Consider the following 19,997-nt stretch of genomic DNA (forward strand, 5'->3'; position numbering starts at 1 on the left):
AGAAGGAGCTGAGCCGGAAGGCAAAGCTCTCAATTTACCGGTCGATCTACGTTCCCATCCTCACCTATGGTCATGAGCTTTGGGTCATGACCGAAAGGATAAGATCACAGGTACAAGCGGCCCAAATGAGTTTCCAGGTCTCTCCCTTAGAGATAGGGTGAGAAGCTCTGCCATCCGGGAGGAACTCAAAGTAAAGCCGCTGCTCCTCCACATGGAGAGGAGCCAGATGAGGTGGTTCGGGCATCTGGTCAGGATGCCACCCGAACGCCTCCCTAGGGAGGTGTTTAGGGCACGTCCAGCTGGTAGGAGGCCACGGGGAAGACCCAGGACACGTTGGGAAGACTATGTCTCCCGGCTGGCCTGGGAACGCCTCGAGATCCCCCGGGAAGAGCTAGACCAAGTGGCTGGGGAGAGGGAAGTCTGGGTTTCCCTGCTTAGGCTGTTGCCCCCGCGACCCGGCCTCGGATAAGCGGAAGAAGATGGACGGATGGATGGTTTACTAATATAGCCCGAAATCATCAGTGTCTCAAAGGGCTGCACAAGCCACAATGACAATCCTCAGATCCCACTATGAATGTCCCTTTTGCTCACTGCAGCTACAGAAATGAGTGTTTTTATAGTTAAACACGTAGTTTTGCTGTGATTTCAAGAGTGGTGTTAGCAACATTCTAAGCACACGTCCTGGTCTCGTGTCCCCGCAGGATCCCAGAAGCAAGCACAAGTTCAAGATCCACTCTTATGGCAGTCCCACCTTCTGTGACCACTGTGGATCTCTGCTGTACGGCCTCATCCACCAGGGCATGAAATGTGACAGTGAGTACACCCACCCAGCCTTAGGCCTTAGGCTCATTCACACCGAGTCCTCACACAACGATACCATTGTCTAAGACCACGCCTCCCAAGGGCCGCCGGCACAACGCGACCAAGTACGCATAAAATGCACATGTCATAGTCACCTCCAGTGTAGCTTTGTGTGCAACTTCTTCCTGTCAACTTATCTGAACAATATCCAGTGTTGTGCTACTTCAACCAACTGGAATCCAGTGTGCTGTGGGGCCGGCCCTATGGTAGTGAATCACACCCGAGACATCATACATTAGTCACATCTTTATTAGACATGTAAACATATGTCCGTTCCTTTCTGGTGACTTTATATAACCTAGAGCAGGGGTCAGCAACCTTTTTGAAAGCAAGAACTACTTCTTGGGTACTGATTCATGCCAAGGGCTACCAGTTTGATACACACTTCAATAAATTGCCAGAAATAGCCAATTTGCTCAATTTACCTTTAATATATATACATATATATATATATATATATATATATATATATATATATATATATATATATATATATATATATATATATATATATATATATATATATATATAAAATGGGTATTTCTGTCTGTCATTCCGTCGTACATTTTTTTTCCTTTTACAGAAGTTTTTTTGTAGAGAATAAATGATTGAAAAAAAACACTTAATCGAACAGTTTAAAAGAGGAGAAAACACAATAATAATGAAAATTAAATCTTGAAACATAGTTTATCTTCAATATCAACTCTTTAAAATTCAAAATTCAACCGAAAAAAAGAAGAGAAAAACTGGCGATTCGAATCTTTTTGAAAAAAATAAAAAAATAAATTATGGAACATCATTAGTCATTTTTGCTGATTAAGATTCATTTTAGAATTTTGATGACATGTTTTAAATAGGTTAAAATCCAATCTGCACTTTGTTAGAATATATAACAAATTGGACCAAGCTATATTTCTAACAAAGACAAATCATTATTTCTTCTAAATTTCCAGAACAAAAATTAAAAAAAAAATTCAAAAGACTTTGAAATGAGATTTAAATTTGATTGTACATATTTTCCAGATTTGCCAGAATATTTTTTTTAATTTTAATCATAATAAGTTTGAAGAAATATTTCACAAATATTCTTCGTCGAAAAAACAGAAGCTAAATTGAAGAATTAAATTAAAATGTATTTATTATTCTTTACAATAAATAAAAAAAATAATACTTGAACATTGATTTAAATTGTCAGGAAAGAAGAGGAAGAATTTAAAAGGTAAAAAGGTATATGTGTTTAAAAATCCTCAAATCATTTTTAAGGTTGTATTTTTTCTCTAAAATTGTCTTTCTGAAAGTTATAAGAAGCAAAGTACAAAAATAAATGAATTTATTTAAACAAGTGAAGACCAAGTCTTTCAAATATTTTCTTGGATTTTCAAATTCTATTTGAGTTTTGTCTCTCTTAGAATTAAAAATGTCCAGCAAAGCGAGACCAGCTTGCTAGTAAATAAATACAATTTAAAAAATAGAGGCAGCTCACTGGTAAGTGCTGCTATTTGAGCTATTTTTAGAACAGGCCAGCGGGCGACTCATCTGGTCCTTACGGGCGACCTGGTGCCCGCAGGTTGGTGACCCCTGACCCAGACGTTGAGTTGGCGACATACATGGCGGACAATAACTGATACGGTCTGCTTGTCAGTCCAAATGCATTCGCTGTCTTACATAGTCTTCCCTCGACGAGCAGGTAATGCAAAGTACACGCTACCTTTTTTTATCACATCCACGGTAGCCCGCATTCTCGTTGTCTCTCTTTCAAGAAATGGAGAAAGTTTTTCGGTAAGTAGAATCACAGCAGACCTGGACTTTGGACAGGTCTTCTGCCGTCTGAGAAGTGTTGTATCCCAAATAGCTGCAATGGCTTTCTCTTAAGGTATCCATGTGGGATTTCCACAAGTGTCTGTACATGTAGAAGAAGAAAGCTGTGCATGTCTGCATGACTGCATGACTGGATGACTGGATGTCTGGATGACTGGATAACTGGATGTCTGGATGACTGCATGACTGGATGACTGGATGTCTGGATGACTGGATAACTGGATGACTGGATAACTGGATGACTGCATGACTGGATGACTGGATGACTGGATGACTGGATGTCTGGATGACTGGTTGACTGGATGACTGGATGACTGGATGACTGGATAACTGAATGACTGGATGACTGCATGACTGCATGACTGGATGACTGGATGACTGGATAACTGGATGACTGGATGTCTGGATGACTGGATAACTGGATAACTGGATGACTGGATGTCTGGATAACTGGATGTCTGGATGACTGCATGACTGCATGACTGCATGACTGCATGACTGCATGACTGCATGACTGCATGACTGGATGACTGGATGACTGGATGACTGGATGACTGGATGACTGGATGTCTGTATGTCTGGATGACTGGATAACTGGATAACTGGATGACTGGATGTCTGGATGTCTGGCCTCCGTATTTCCAGTGATTAACTCAGAGCTTTATTATGAAGCTGGCTGTTGCGTGTTCTTGCTGACATCACTTCCTGTCTGGGGCGTGGTCTTTCTCCTGTCACTTCCTTTCCGAACTCACTTTGTAAACGATCAATGAATCCGTACAAAGCTAAGTGGCGGAGATTCAAGAATTACCCGTGAAAAAATTTGGCCTCCCGAATTTTCCTGGAGACTCCCGAATTTCAGTCCGTCTCCCGAAAAATCTTCCAGGACAACCATTCTCCCAAATGTCTCCCTTATGTTTTCTTTCTCTACTTTCTTATTTTCTTACTAAAGGTATCAAGTTTGTTTTTTTCGAGTCTGACAGGAAAAAAAACGGTGTCCAATATTGCGACACATATTATAGTATCTAACTTTTATGGTCAAAATCCAAATAAATACTTCAATATCTGCTTAACTTATGGTATCGAAGCAAATTATCCATTAAATTGTACATAATAAAAATGACCAATAGATTTTACTGTAAAATTTAGGGAGTTTTTTCCAGCGCTTTGAGTACCTTGAAGGTAGAAAAATGCTACAAAAGTGTAAGCCATTTACCATTTAGCCGTGTCAAAAATGATCCAAGGAGGGGATCCTTGAATGCTGGTTTAGTGTGGCTGACACAGGGCTTCGGCTAATTCATTATTTCTTTAAACCTTGTGTGATGTTCATATTGTTGTTACTTTTACGTGAACACAACTCAACTAAAGGTTTAACTTATCCCAATAAACAGATGTTCAGTATTTCAACATCAAAGTGTGTGATTGTGAGGCATTAAAAGCCACAAAATGCAAAGGGTCCATCAGACCCACAAACGCTGGCTGAGTAACAACAATATGAACGTTGCACGGAAAATTTGTCAGCCAGTTTCTGCACCCCACAGGGATTCTTCTTTTGTGTTTCTGCACCTGCGCTTCCAACACAAGGTTGCAACATTGTTTGTCAACACTGTCTGCTCTCATTTTCTCGCACATTTGACTCTCTGATGTTCTGTGTATCGACACTCTGTCCTCCTCCTGTCTAGGCCTGCTGTGTGTGTGTGCGTGTGTGTGTGTGTGTGTGTGTGTGTGTGTGTGTGTGTGTGTGTGTGTGTGTGTGTGTGTGTGTGTGTGTGTGTGTGTGTGTGTGTGTGTGTGTGTGTGTGTGTGTGTGTGGTTGTGTGCGTGTGTGTGTGTGTGTGTGCGGTACACAGAACATCAAATTCCACACTTCTATTAGCCCCAGGTCCATTGGACCAAGATATCTTGTATGTAATAGAAATGTGTGTGTGTGGTCATTAAATATGTATTCTGATATATGTTCTTCACAGAAAATGAGCCAACGTCAGTGAGTCTCAGTTTGAAAAATTTCTTAATTGCATCAATTTTCTTTTTCATTAAAAAATGAAAAGGGGTCCCACAGACCCGAACACCACACAAGTTATCCATCTTAATGTAGACAAGGTCTGAATGAAACAGATGAGAAGAGATGGTCTTTCTGTGGGCCTGTGTGGAAGATGTTGGGACCAGCGGTTAGCGACATGACAGCAGCATGCACGGTTCCATACAAGGATTTATTTTCCAATCAATGTCTCTTGTCTTGCTCCTCAGCCATCGGGTTGTGTCCGTCTTCTCCCTCTCGCTCGAGCACATGAATGGTTTCTCCCAGAGTGTCTTCTGTCATGTTCTCGCTCTCACTCATGCCCCGTGTGTCACCAACACCCCACCCCCCCCCCACTCTCCTACCCGACTGCTGCCTTTAACAGAGCGGCAGGTGATCAGACAAACACGTCATCTACGCACCTGCTGCTAATCTCCAAGTCGGTCCTGACACGCCCCACTTCTCTGCAGGCCTGCAGTCCACGCCCCCCCCCCCCCACAGCCTGTTTTTAATTGGCACATTCCAAAAAATAAACGATACTTTAACAGTCTCATGCCGTCGCGTGGGTTCCCAGGACCACCAAGGAAGGACATGGCTTTGAGCAGTTCGACTTTATTTTCTAAAATAAAAACCTCAGTCCAGGTCGCTTTCAGCTCCTCTTCTCTGCTCGCTCGTTGTCTGTCTCCGGCTCTCCTCCTCTCTCGCTCTGCGTCAACTGCTCTCCTGCTCCTTCCAGTCTCTCCGCCTCTCTCCCTGACATTCACAGCTGTCGCCCTTTTTAAACAGGGCGAGAGGATTATTGGATTGTCCCCAGGTGCGCGATCCACGCACCTTAACTTGATTGAGGCTTTGCTCCCGGTGCGACCTGCCTCGCTGCTCACATGCCGTCGCCGCCCCCTCGCCGCCATCTCTGTCGAACCTCTCCACAGATACTGATTGTACTTGAAATAGATACACCATCCTAGCTTATCTTGGTTGTAGCCTGTTAAAATGTTTTTATATCAATCCAGTCCCTAGATTATTTTTTCATAAGTGGCCCTTGTGTGTCAATACAAGGGCCACTTTACACATTTGCTTCTTTTTTTTGTGCCGCCTACATCACAATTCCTTGCTTTTTCCCCAGTCCGCTGCCTCCTCATCTTTCCAAGTCATCTCCATCCATCACCTCTCCTCGCTCGCTCCATCTGGGAGGCCTCAGCACAGATGGCAATGGCGGTCCGGTCCAACTAATGAATATTGGGGGACCTCGCCTTGCCTTGGTTTTTGTTTGTTCCTCTCCGTCCTTGTCTTCTCACGGGGCGTGCCAGGCGGGGAGGAGACAACCAAAAAGAGGGACAAAACACACAAAGTTAGAGGGAGAAAAATAACTATCTATGGCAAAACTTATTTGCCTTTCCTCACTATCAATAGTGTGAGAGTCCAGTCCATAGTGGATCTAACATAATAGTGAGAGTCCAGTCCATAGTGGATCTAACATAATAGTGTGAGAGTCCAGTCCATAGTGGATCTAACATAATAGTGAGAGTCCAGTCCATAGTGGATGTAACATAATAGTGTGAGAGTCCAGTCCATAGTGGATCTAACATAATAGTGAGAGTCCAGTCCATAGTGGATCTAACATAATAGTGTGAGAGTCCAGTCCATAGTGGATCCAACATAATAGTGTGAGAGTCCAGTCCATAGTGGATCCAACATAATAGTGTGAGAGTCCAGTCCATAGTGGATCTGACATAATAGTGTGAGAGTCCAGTCCATAGTGGATCTAACATAATAGTGTGAGAGTCCAGTCCATAGTGGATCTAACATAATAGTGAGAGTCCAGTCCATAGTGGATCTAACATAATAGTGAGAGTCCAGTCCATAGTGGATCTAACATAATAGTGTGAGAGTCCAGTCTATAGTGGATCTAACATAATAGTGTGAGAGTCCAGTCCATAGTGGATCTAACATAATAGTGAGAGTCCAGTCCATAGTGGATCTAACATAATAGTGTGAGAGTCCAGTCCATAGTGGATCTAACATAATATTGTGAGAGTCCAGTCCATAGTGGATCTAACATAATAGTGAGAGTCCAGTCCATAGTGGATCTAACATAATAGTGAGAGTCCAGTCCATAGTGGATCCAACATAATAGTGTGAGAGTCCAGTCCATAGTGGATCCAACATAATAGTGTGAGAGTCCAGTCCATAGTGGATCTGACATAATAGTGTGAGAGTCCAGTCCATAGTGGATCTAACATAATAGTGTGAGAGTCCAGTCCATAGTGGATCTAACATAATAGTGAGAGTCCAGTCCATAGTGGATCTAACATAATAGTGAGAGTCCAGTCCATAGTGGATCTAACATAATAGTGTGAGAGTCCAGTCTATAGTGGATCTAACATAATAGTGTGAGAGTCCAGTCCATAGTGGATCTAACATAATAGTGAGAGTCCAGTCCATAGTGGATCTAACATAATAGTGTGAGAGTCCAGTCCATAGTGGATCTAACATAATATTGTGAGAGTCCAGTCCATAGTGGATCTAACATAATAGTGAGAGTCCAGTCCATAGTGGATCTAACATAATAGTGTGAGAGTCCAGTCCATAGTGGATCTAACATAATAGTGAGAGTCCAGTCCATAGTGGATCTAATATAATAGTGTGGGAGTCTAGTCCATAGTGGATCTAACATAATAGTGTGAGAGTCCAGTCCATAGTGGATCTAACATAATAGTGTGAGAGTCCAGTCCATAGTGGATCTAACATAATAGTGAGAGTCCAGTCCATAGTGGATCTAACATAATAGTGTGAGTCCAGTCCATAGTGGATCTAACATAATAGTGTGAGTCCAGTCCATAGTGGATCTAACATAATAGTGTGAGAGTCCAGTCCATAGTGGATCTAACATAATAGTGAGAGTCCAGTCCATAGTGGATCTAACATAATAGTGTGAGAGTCCAGTCCATAGTGGATCTAACATAATAGTGAGAGTCCAGTCCATAGTGGATCTAACATAATAGTGTGAGAGTCCAGTCCATAGTGGATCTAACATAATAGTGAGAGTCCAGTCCATAGTGGATCTAACATAATAGTGTGAGAGTCCAGTCCATAGTGGATCTAACATAATAGTGTGAGTCCAGTCCATAGTGGATCTAACATAATAGTGTGAGAGTCCAGTCCATAGTGGATCTAACATAATAGTGTGAGAGTCCAGCCCATAGTGGATCTACATAATAGTGTGAGAGTCCAGTCCATAGTGGATCTAACATAATAGTGTGAGAGTCCAGTTCATAGTGGATCTAACATAATAGTGTGAGTCCAGTCCATAGTGGATCTAACATAATAGTGTGAGTCCAGTCCATAGTGGATCTAACATAACAGTGTGAGAGTCCAGTCCATAGTGGATCTAACATAATAGTGTGAGAGTCCAGTCCATAGTGGATCTAACATAATAGTGTGAGAGTCCAGTCCATAGTGGATCTAACATAATAGTGTGAGTCCAGTCCATAGTGGATCTAACATAATAGTGAGAGTCCAGTCCATAGTGGATCTAACATAATAGTGTGAGAGTCCAGTCCATAGTGGATCTAACATAATAGTGTGAGAGTCCATTCCATAGTGGGTCTAACATAATAGTGAGAGTCCAGTCCATAGTGGATCTAACATAATAGTGTGAGAGTCCAGTCCATAGTGGATCTAACGTAATAGTGTGAGAGTCCAGTCCATAGTGGATCTAACGTAATAGTGTGAGAGTCCAGTCCATAGTGGATCTAACATAATAGTGTGAGAGTCCAGTCCATAGTGGATCTAACATAATAGTGAGAGTCCAGTCCATAGTGGATCTAACATAATAGTGAGAGTCCAGTCCATAGTGGATCTAACATAATAGTGTGAGAGTCCAGTCCATAGTGGATCTAACATAATAGTGTGAGAGTCCAGTCCATAGTGGATCTAACATAATAGTGTGAGAGTCCAGTCCATTGTGGATCTAACATAATAGTGTGAGAGTCTAGTCCATAGTGGATCTAACATAATAGTGTGAGAGTTCAGTCCATAGTGGATCTAACATAATAGTGTGAGAGTCCAGTCCATAGTGGATCTAACATAATAGTGTGAGAGTCCAGTCCATAGTGGATCTAACATAATAGTGTGAGAGTCCAGTCCATAGTGGATCCAACATAATAGTGTGAGAGTCCAGTCCATAGTGGATCTAACATCATAGTGTGAGAGTCCAGTCCATAGTGGATCTAACATAATAGTGAGAGTCCTGTCCATAGTGGATCTAACATAATATTGTGAGAGTCCAGTCCATAGTGGATCTAACATAATAGTGTGAGAGTCTAGTCCATAGTGGATCTAACATAATAGTGAGAGTCCAGTCCATAGTGGATCTAACATAATAGTGTGAGAGTCCAGTCCATAGTGGATCTAACATAATAGTGTGAGAGTCCAGTCCATAGTGGATCTAACATAATAGTGTGAGAGTCCAGTCCATAGTGGATCTAACATCATAGTGTGAGAGTCCAGTCCATAGTGGATCTAACATAATAGTGTGAGAGTCCAGTCCATAGTGGATCTAACATAATAGTGTGAGAGTCCAGTCCATAGTGGATCTAACATCATAGTGTGAGAGTCCAGTCCATAGTGGATCTAACATAATAGTGAGAGTCCTGTCCATAGTGGATCTAACATAATATTGTGAGAGTCCAGTCCATAGTGGGGCCATCAGGAGATTTAATGTACTAGAAATGTCAGGATTTAACTTGGGGCTTCATCCTGCTAGTGGTAGCCAATTTTATGTGGTGGAAAAGTCTGAATCTTAAACAGGGACAATAGAGTTTTTTACAACAGATTTAACTACTCACAATCAGATAGTAGAAAGTTGGATTGAATCGATATGAAAATAGAGAATGTCTGATGAGACGAAAGATGGTGCACCCTCATGAAAGAATTAATAAGAGCGCACATCAGGCTTGGTCTTCCCTTCTTATTTATACGCTCCATGATGGCCTGATTATAGTACAACAACTTTGTGATTATAGTACAACAACTTATGTAACCGTCCAATGTTCAGGGTGACCTGACCTCTAATGTGGTGTCCTCCCCAATGTATCGAGGTCAGGGGTCGGCAACCCGCAGCTCCGGAGCTGCAAGCGGCCCTTTGATCACTCTGATGTGGCTCAGCTGCTAAATCGCCGACCCCAATGATTATTCCGGGAGGTTTCTGTATTTTAGTGCCTCTCTCAGAAATCACCCGGGGATAACATTCTCCAACTTTCACCTGGACTTCAATACTGAGGGTGTCCAGTGATGGCAATGTCTTGAACCTCCTCTACAACATGTCGTCACGCTCGCTTTGACATCACGCGATCTGCCTGTTGACTCATCATTTTATGTTCAGCCTCTGTTACCACACCAAAGTGACTGCAATGCATACTTAGTCAACAGCCATACAGGTCACACTGAGGGTTGTAATATAAAGAACTTTAACACTTACTAATATGCGCCACACCGTGAACCCACACCAAACAAGAATGGCAAACACATTTTGGGAGAACATCGGCATTGTCACACAACATAAACACAACAGAACAAATACCCACAATCCCATGCATCCCTACTCTTCCAGGCTACATTATACACGCCTGCTAGCACCGAATCCGCCCCCCTGCTCCCCAACCCCGCTTACCTCAACCAACGCACGGAGGGGGTGGGGGGATTGAAGTGAAGTGAATTATTTTTATATAGCGCTTTTTCCTCAAGTGACTCAAAGCGCTTTACATAGTGAAACCCAATACCTAAGTTACAATTAAAGCAGTGTGGGTGGCACTGGGAGCAGGTGGGTAAAGTGTCTTGCACAAGGACACAACGGCAGTGACTAGGAAGGCGGAAGCGGGGATCGAACCTGCAACCCTCAAGTTGCTGACACGGCCGCTCTACCAACCGAGCTATGCCGCCCGGTGCTAGCAGGCGTGTATAATGTAGCTTGGAAGTATAGGGATGCATGGGATTGTGGGTATTTCTTCTGTTGTGTTTATGTTTTGTTACAGTGCCGATGTTCTCCCAAAAGGTGTTTGTCATTCTTGTTTGGTGTGGGTTCACAGTGTGGCGCATATTAGTAAGAGTGCTAAAGTTGTTTATACCACAACCCTCAGTGTAACCTGTATGGATGTTGAACAAGTATGCCTCGCAATCGTTGGTGTGTGTCAGCAGAAGCCTCGTCAAAATGTGACTGATTGGACGTGTTGTAGAGGGCCTCAAAGGCAGCATTTTCATAGGATACCCTTAAGGGAAATTCTGCAAACATTTGCAAGAATAGTTGATCTGGCATTCGGTAGTCTCTCGGAATATTCGGGAGTGTTGACAAGTGTGATGCTCTGAAGCCGTATTCATATTCATATAAAACCTGCGGGCCCCACTATCATTAAATGTTGATATTAAGGTGTCTGAGACCCCTGCTTTATACATAGCACAAAGTAAAAACAACTCTCTATGCAGTGTTATTTCATTTTAAATTTCAAAATAGTTTCGTGGCTCCCATTGTTTTCTTTATTTTGTGAAACAGGTGAAAATGGCTGTTTGAGTGGTGAAGGTTGCCGACCCCTGATCTAGGTGAAAGTTGCCCAAAACAGATTTAAGACAGAAATGAGCCACTACATCATCCCAAGCAGCGTAGAGACGTCCACAACTGATGCACAGATGAGCGGTCCACCCTGGGTCCCGATTTTGGACAGCTAGTGCCTCATCTGTGGGGGACAGGGGGTTTATTTAAAGACTAGAGTACACAAATGAGATTTAAGACAGGACTTAAATGCTTCTACTGAGGAAGCATCTGTAAGTGTTACCGGGAGGGCATTCCAGAGTACTGGAGCCCCAATAGGAAACGCTCTAAAGCCCGCAGACTTTTTTTGGGCTCTGGGAATCACTAATAAGCCGGAGTCCTTTGAAACAAAAATGTATAAAATCAACAACAGTACAAGATTCGTCTTCTTCTTCTTCACTTTTTTAATCTGATCGCAATCGTTCAAGTATGAAAACATTCAATTTAACAAGCAACACTGTTGCTAGCATTTTCATTTTTCCCAAATATTCTAGATTACCAGGAATTCAAGGCTTTGTGGGACATTTTTCCCAATAAAAAATGAGTGGGCCATGTTTCAAACTTGCACGAGTCCCAAATTTCTCAAACATGCACACACTCCACTCATCCTGGACATTCAAGCCAAAGTAATTCCGGGTTCCAAAATGTTCCTGATTACCAGGAATTCCCGCTTTTAAATCCCACAGTTTTTACCCGTTGTTTTTTGGGGGGGGGCTACTTTCCCCACATTGTTCATCCGATTGTAACCATTCCACTATCAGTAAGTTTCGTCTTAGGAAATTCAAGCCATTTATTATTTTTGGTCAGAAAAATTCTCAGTTTTCCCAGTATTCCCGTTTTTCCTGTAACGCCTATTCTCGGATAAAAATGTTTACTACTTCCAAACTTTTCAACTGATTCGCAAAATTCCAACGCCAAACCATTCAGTTCACTCCGGCCAATGTGCTGTGTTTCTAAATTTCCAGATCATTCCCATTCAAATGAATGGGAAATATTCAGCGTTCTAGAACTCCCAACATTTGTCGCCCAATTCCAACTTTTCCATTATCTACATACTCCACTCATCCTGGACATACAAGCCAAAGCGTTTCCAGGTTCCAAAATGTTCCTGATTACCAGGAATTCCCGCTTTTAAATACCGCAGTTTTTACCCGGGTTTTTTTCATGACTACTTCCCCACATTTTTCATCCGATTTCAAGCGTTCCACCATCAGTGTGTTCCGTCTCAGGAAATTCAAACCATTTTATTTTTTTTCATCAGAAAAGATTTCAGTTTTACCAGTATTTTCGTTTTCTGTAACATTTATTCTCTAATAAACATTTTTACTACTTCCAAACTTTTTCAATCCTGCTTTTCCCAACTTTTCCAAACTTCCCATTCAATTTTCAAAGTTCTACAACTCCAACATTTTCCATCCAATTCCAACTATTCCACTATTTACACACTCCACTCATCCTGGACATTCAAGACAAAGTGTTTCCGGGTTCCAAAATGTTCCTGATTACCAGGAAATCCCGCTTTTAAATACCACAGTTTTTACTCATTGTTTTTTTTTTGTGACTACTTTCCCCACATTTTTCATCCGATTTCAACCTTTCCACCATCAGTGTTTTTCCTCTTAGAAAATTCAAGCCATTTATTCTTTTTTTGTCAGGAAAATTCTCGGTTTTCCCAATAATCCTGTTTTTCCTGTAACGCCTTTCTTCGAATAAAAATGTTTACTCCTTCCAAAGTTTTCAACTGATTTGCAAAATTCCAATGTCAATCTACTTAGTTCACTCAGGCCTAGAAATGACCACTTTTCCCGACTTTTCCAAATTTCCAGATTATTCCCATTCAAATAAATTGGGATTTTCAAACATTAGTCGCCCAATTCCAACAGTTCCATTATCTACATACTCCACTCATCCTGGAAATACAGGCCAAAGTGTTTCCGGGTTCCAAAATGTTCCTGATTACCAGGAATTATCACTGTTAAATACCACAGTTTTTACCGGCTTTTTTTCATGACTACTTCCCCACATTTTTCATCCCATTTCAAGCGTTCCACCATCAGTGTGTTTCGTCTTAGGAAATTCAAACCATTTATTATTATTTTCATCAGAAAAGATTTCAGTTTTACCAGTATTTTCGTTTTCTGTAACGTTTATTCTCTAATAAACATTTTTACTACTTCCAAACTTTTCAACCGATGTGCAAAATTCCAATGCCAATCTACTCAGTTCACTCAGGCCAATGTGTTATGTGTTTAAAAAAAATTCCTGCTTTTCCCAACTTTTCCAAACTTCCCATTCAATTTTCAAAGTTCTACAACTCCAACATTTTCCGTCCAATTCCAACTATTCCACTATCTACACACTCCACTCATCCTGGACATTCAAGCCAAAATGTTTCCGGGGTCCAAAATGTTCCTGATTACCAGGAATTCCCGCTTTTAAATTCCACAGTTTTTACCCGTTTTTGGGGGTTTTTTGGACTACTTTCCCCACATTCTTCATCCGATCTCAACCGTTCCACCAACAGTGTTTTGTCTTAGTCAGGAAACCTAAGCCATTTATTCCCAGTTGCAAAAATTCCCAGTTTTCCCCCAAAATGGATGGCTTCTTCATTTCCCACATTTCTCCTCCCTCTCCCCATCCAAACACTTCACTCACCCTGGACACTCAAGCACAGATTTTAGTTTTGAAAAGGATTTTGTCCCAAATTCTGTTCCCTACAAACGTAACAAATCTAAAATGTGATGAAAAATATCTACTGTGCATTGCATGTTTTGTTCTATGTTTAGATCATCTTTTTTTACCTTTGCATCTTCCTTCCAGCCTGCGACATGAATGTGCACAAGCAGTGTGTGGTCAACGTGCCGAGCCTCTGCGGGATGGATCACACGGAGCGCCGGGGTCGCATCTTCCTGAAGATTGAGGTCAGCGGCGACAGGCTACACGTCACAGGTTGGTGCCTCCTGACTTCTTTTTGGACACCATTTCTAAGCCGTAGCTCATTCAGGTTTGGGAGTTTTACACTACTTTGCATGCTTTATTGATGCAAACACAGCTATTTGCTCTAAAATGGTTAGTGCAAGAGACCAACAAAAATGGATGTTCTTGCAGAAAACATGAATATTGTCGGCATGAAACCTAAATCCCCACCGCCCTGTGCAAGTGTGTGCGTCTTCTTGTATTTCTACCCTTCTTGACACATCAGCCAGGAAAAGTGCCGTCCATATGAGGAGGTGTGAACAAGTTAGGACATAAATAATGGTCCTAATACAGAAAACCACTGAGAGCCGAATACTAGAGTCCGTGAACATTCCTCCAAAGTCAGGATTTTTGGTTGATTCAAAGGCCTACTGAAATGAGATGTTCTTATTTAAACGGGGATAGCAGCTCCATTCTATGTGTCATACTTCATCATTTCGCCATATTGACATATTTTTGCTGAAAGGATTTAGTAGAGATGCAGCTGAGATAGGCGCCAGCGCCCCCCGCCACCCCAAAAGGGAATAAGCGGTAGAAAATGGATGGATGGATTTAGTAGAGAACATAGACGATAAAGTTGGCAACTTTTGGTCGCTAATAAAAAAGCCTTGCCTGTACCGGAAGTAGCAGACGATGTGCGCGTGACGTCACGGGTTGTGGAGCTCCTCACATCTGAACATTGTTTACAATCATGGCCACCAGCAGCCAGAGCGATTCGGACCGAGAAAGCAACGATTTCCCCATTAATTTGAGCGAGGATGAAAGTTTCGTGGATGAGGAAAGTGAGAGTGAAGGACTAGAAGAAAAAAAAAGACAGGGCAGTGGGAGCGGTTCAGATATTATTAGACACATTTACTAGGATCCATCCATCCATCCATCTTCTTCCGCTTATCCGAAGTTGGGTCGCGGGGGGCAACAGCCTAAGCAGGGAAGCCCAGACTTCCCTCTCCCCAGCCACTTCGTCTAGCTCTTCCCGGGGGATCCCGAGGCGTTCCCAGGCCAGCCGGGAGACATAGTCTTCCCAACGTGTCCTGGGTCTTCCCCGTGGCCTCCTACCGGTTGGACGTGCCCTAAACACGCGTTCGGGTGGCATCCTGACCAGATGCCCGAACCACCTCATCTGGCTCCTCTCCATGTGGAGGAGCAGTGGCTTTACTTTGAGTTCCTCCCGGATGGCAGAGCTTCTCACCCTATCTCTAAGGGAGAGACCCGCCACCCGGCGGAGGAAACTCATTTGGGCCGCTTGTACCCGTGATCTTGTCCTTTTGGTCATGACCCAAAGCTCATGACCATAGGTGAGGATGGGAACGTAGATCGACCGGTAAATTGAGAGCTTTGCCTTCCGGCTCAGCTCCTTCTTCACCACAACGGATCGGTACAACGTCCGCATTACTGAAGACGCCGCACCGATCCACCTGTCGATCTCACCATCCACTCTCCCGTGAACAAGACTCCTAGGTACTTGAACTCTTCCACTTGGGGCAGGGTCTCCTCCCCAACCCGGAGATGGCATTCCACCCTTTTCCGGGCGAGAACCATGGACTCGGACTTGGAGGTGCTGATTCTCATTCCGGTTGCTTCACACTCGGCTGCGAACCGATCCAGTGAGAGCTGAAGATCCCGGCCAGATGAAGCCATCAGGACCACATCATCTGCAAAAAGCAGAGACCTAATCCTGCGGTCACCAAACCGGAACCCCTCAACGCCTTGACTGCGCCTAGAAATTCTGTCCATAAAAGTTATGAACAGAATGGGTGACAAAGGACAGCCTTGGCGGAGTCCAACCCTCACTGGAAACGTGTTCGACTTACTGCCGGCAATGTGGACCAAGTTCTGACACTGATCATACAGGGAGTGGACTATGTTCTGACACTGATCATACAGGGAGTGGACTATGTACTGACACTGATCATACAGGGAGAGGACTATGTTCTGACACTGATCATACAGGGAGTGGACTATGTTCTGACACTGATCATACAGGGAGTGGACTATGTACTGACACTGATCATACAGGGAGAGGACTATCTTCTGACACTGATCATACAGGGAGTGGACTATGTTCTGACACTGATCATACAGGGAGTGGACTATGTTCTGACACTGATCATACAGGGAGAGGACTATGTTCTGACACTGATCATACAGGGAGTGGACTATGTTCTGACACTGATCATACAGGGAGTGGACTATGTTCTGACACTGATCATACAGGGAGCGGACTATGTTCTGACACTGATCATACAGGGAGTGGACTATGTTCTGACACTGATCATACAGGGAGTGGACTATGTTCTGACACTGATCATACAGGGAGTGGACTATGTTCTGACACTGATCATACAGGGAGTGGACCGCCACAATCAGACAGTCCGATACCCCATACTCTCTGAGCACTCCCCACAGGACTTCCCGAGGGACACGGTCCAATGCCTTCTCCAAGTCCACAAAGCACATGTAGACTGGTTGGGCAAACTCCCATGCACCCTCAAGAACCCTGCCCAGAGTATAGAGCTGGTCCACAGTTCCACCACCATGATGAAAACCACACTGTTCCTCCTGAATCCGAGGTTGGACTATCCGGCGTAGTCTCCTCTCCAGTACACCTGAATAAACCTTACCGGGAAGGCTGAGGATATTTCTGGAAAATCTCTTATCTGCTTATTGTGTTACTAGTGTTTTAGTGGGATTATATAGTCGTACCTGTAAGTCGGAGGGGTGTGGCCACGGGTGTGGTGACCGCCAGTGTCTCTGAGGGAAGCCACGTTTCTCGACGAGGTGAAGCGAAGGCAGCCGGTGGGGTCGGGCTGAGCTTTTTTTCCCCCTCCACGGTGGAAGCATCCCACGTTCGGGGGCGGCCGGTCGGAGGAGGCGTGAAAGTCCGCAGCTGCCTCTTTGACAGGTGCACGAGGAACGACGCAAGCTCCGCTTGTGTTTACGGTAAGAGCCGACTTATTACCATAATTTTCTCACCGAAACCTGCCGGTTGACATGTGGTAAGGAACCATGTTTGTTCGACCGCTCTGTTCCATAGTAAAGCTTCACCGTCATCTTTCGGGAATGTAAACAATGAAACACAGACTGTGTTTGTGTTGCTAAAGGCGGCCGCAATACACCGCTTCCCACCTACAGCTTTCTTCTTTGATGTCTCCATTATTTATTGAACAAATTGCAAAAGATTCAGCAACACAGATGTCCAGAATACTGTGGAATTATGCAATTAAAGCAGATGACTTATAGCTGAAACAAAATGTCCTCTACAATGTGTGACATCACGCGCACGAGTCATCATACCGCGACGTTTTAGCAGGATATTTCGGAGCGAAATTTAAAATTGCAATTTAGTAAAGTAAAGCGGCCGTATTGTCATGTGTTGCAATGTTAATATTTCATCATTGATATATAAACTATCAGACTGCGTGGTGGCTAGTAGTGGCTTTCAGTAGGACTTTAATGTTCATACCAAAGTAAACATTGACAGGTGTAAAGGCAACAAAATATGATAAAACAAGCTAAAGAAGGACTTCCATATTCCATCCATCTATCTATTTTCTACCGTTTGTTCCTTTTTGGGGGTGCTGGAGCCTATCTCAGCTGCATTTTATGACTTCCAGTGCTAACGTAAGTCAAAGCGCGTCCCATATGTGACCAGAAGATGAACAAATACACTACGCTACTAAGACCATAGTGGACATTAACAGTTAGCTTCTATAGCTGTGTGGCCCAAAGTGCGGCACAAGGGCCATCTGTGGTCCGGGACTCCTTAGTCTTCGGCCTTAAGCACATGTACAAAAAACAAAAAATAGTGATCTCATTTGGTGGTGAAATCTATCAAAATGAGGATGAAAAAGAAAGAAGGGACTTATTCAAATTGACCGTGTGGCGGTTTTAAAAAAGTGCTCCCCCTCTGGTCAACATATGAAATAACAAGTGTGTGTAAGAAATTGAAATGCGCCTCCTTTGGCCAAAACGTATTTAAAAAAAAAAAAAATATATATATATATATATATATATATATATAGACAGACATACTGTAATTTCTTGAAGATGAATGAAAAAGAAAAATGAAGGTGGTCCCAAAAAGGAGGTATTTTTCAAATTGACCATGTGGGGGTTTTAAAAAGTGCTCCCCCTCTGGTCAACATATGAAATAAGTGTGTGGACATAAAGTAAATAATGAAGATTAAAAACCATCCATCCATCCATTTTCTACCGTTTATTTCATTTGGGGTCACGGGGGACGCAGGTGCCTATCTCAGCTACAATCGGGCGGAAGGCGGTGCACACCCTGGACAAGTCGCCAGCTCATCGCAGGGCCAATTAAAAAAAACAACAACAAAAAAAAAACAATTACAAAGGTCTCAAGAAGGTAGGAAATACAAGATTGTGTGTGTGTGTGTGTGTGTGTGTGTGTGTGTGTGTCAACATCTTCAAATTTGGCTGTCAATCAAAAAGCAGCACCTGGATTGGGAACAGTGCAGCGTTATATAAGCCTTAGGGAAGTTAAGAAAATGACAGCTGGGTCACGGGTATAACCCCTCTCCGCCTGTCACACACACACACACACACACACACACACACACACACACACACAGAAATAAGGGGAGAGTGATTGATGCGGTGCTGAGCGCTTCTCAAACGGGAAAAACACACACAGCAGAACGTTTACTGTTTATGATTGACTAGTGGAATCATTTCCAGCTCGCATGAGAGATTCTTCTAAGTCAGCTTTGGAAGAGATGTTGCATTCACAGCAGTCAAAATTATGGTTTTATGTTTAACTATTTTGGGGGGTTGGGGGGGGGGGGTGTAACGATTGGTTTTAACAACACATCCGAGGTTGCCGTGTGAGTTAGGGACCATATTAGTTAATTTCGATCAGTGTTTTTCAACCTCTGTACCGCGAGATATTGTTTGGTGTGCCGTGGGAAATTATATCATTTCACCTAATTTGGTGAAAAATATTTTTTGCCTCAATCAATAATGGAGTAGCATCTCCTCATCCGGAAACAATCACAAGTTTGGGAACGTTTCCCGTGAAAAAGCGTGCAACCAGAACTCTCTTATGACTAAAGTTCCTTGGGTGAAAAATGTAAACTCACGACAAAAAATGTGTTCGGGATTTGCGTGGCAGCACCTTGTGCTGATGGAAATGTTCCTCTTTTTTTTTCCAATGTTCATCGGGTGAATAATGTAAAGTCACTACACCGGTATGTTTTAGCACTTTCATGGCGAGTTTATTGACAGATAAAAGTAAGAACTTTACACTACTTTATATTAAAAATGGCAACAGTGGAGGATAAATGCCACATAAGAAGATAGAGAAAAAGAAGAAGCTTATCGACTACGGCAGTGGTTCCCAACCACCGGGCCGCATTGGTACCGGGCCGCAGAATAATTTTTTATTAATTTTTATTTAAAAAAAAAATAAAAATAAAAATAAAAATTAATTTTTTTTTTAATTAAATCAACATAGAAAACACAACATACACTTACAATTAGTGCACCAACCATAAAAAAACTCCCTTTTTCATGACAAAAACGTTCCTTTTTCACGACAAAGAAAGAAAAAAAAATCCCCAAACCCCCCCTCGCCCCCCCCACCCCCGGGCCGCGGGACAAATTATTAAGCGTTGACCGGTCCGCGGATACAAAAAGGTTGGGGACTACGGTGTCGACACGGACTACAAAGGCGGACTCGTGCAAATTTCAGGACTTCTAAAGATCCCAAATATAGATCAGTAT

The 19,997-nt window shown here is 42.9% G+C and overlaps 1 protein-coding gene across 1 annotated transcript in view; it reads left to right on the top strand.

Annotated features, from left to right (window-relative positions):
- LOC133541799 (protein kinase C alpha type-like) overlaps positions 1 to 19,997 on the top strand; it is a 105,459-nt gene that overhangs the window by 2,062 nt on the left and 83,400 nt on the right. The window contains exons 2-3 of the mRNA XM_061885397.1: positions 702 to 813; positions 14,097 to 14,225. Coding sequence (XP_061741381.1) covers positions 702 to 813; positions 14,097 to 14,225 — 241 coding nt within the window. The remainder of the gene's footprint in view (positions 1 to 701; positions 814 to 14,096; positions 14,226 to 19,997) is intronic.

This window comes from Nerophis ophidion, linkage group LG23, assembly GCF_033978795.1.
Source record: "Nerophis ophidion isolate RoL-2023_Sa linkage group LG23, RoL_Noph_v1.0, whole genome shotgun sequence".
NCBI lineage: Eukaryota > Metazoa > Chordata > Actinopteri > Syngnathiformes > Syngnathidae > Nerophis > Nerophis ophidion.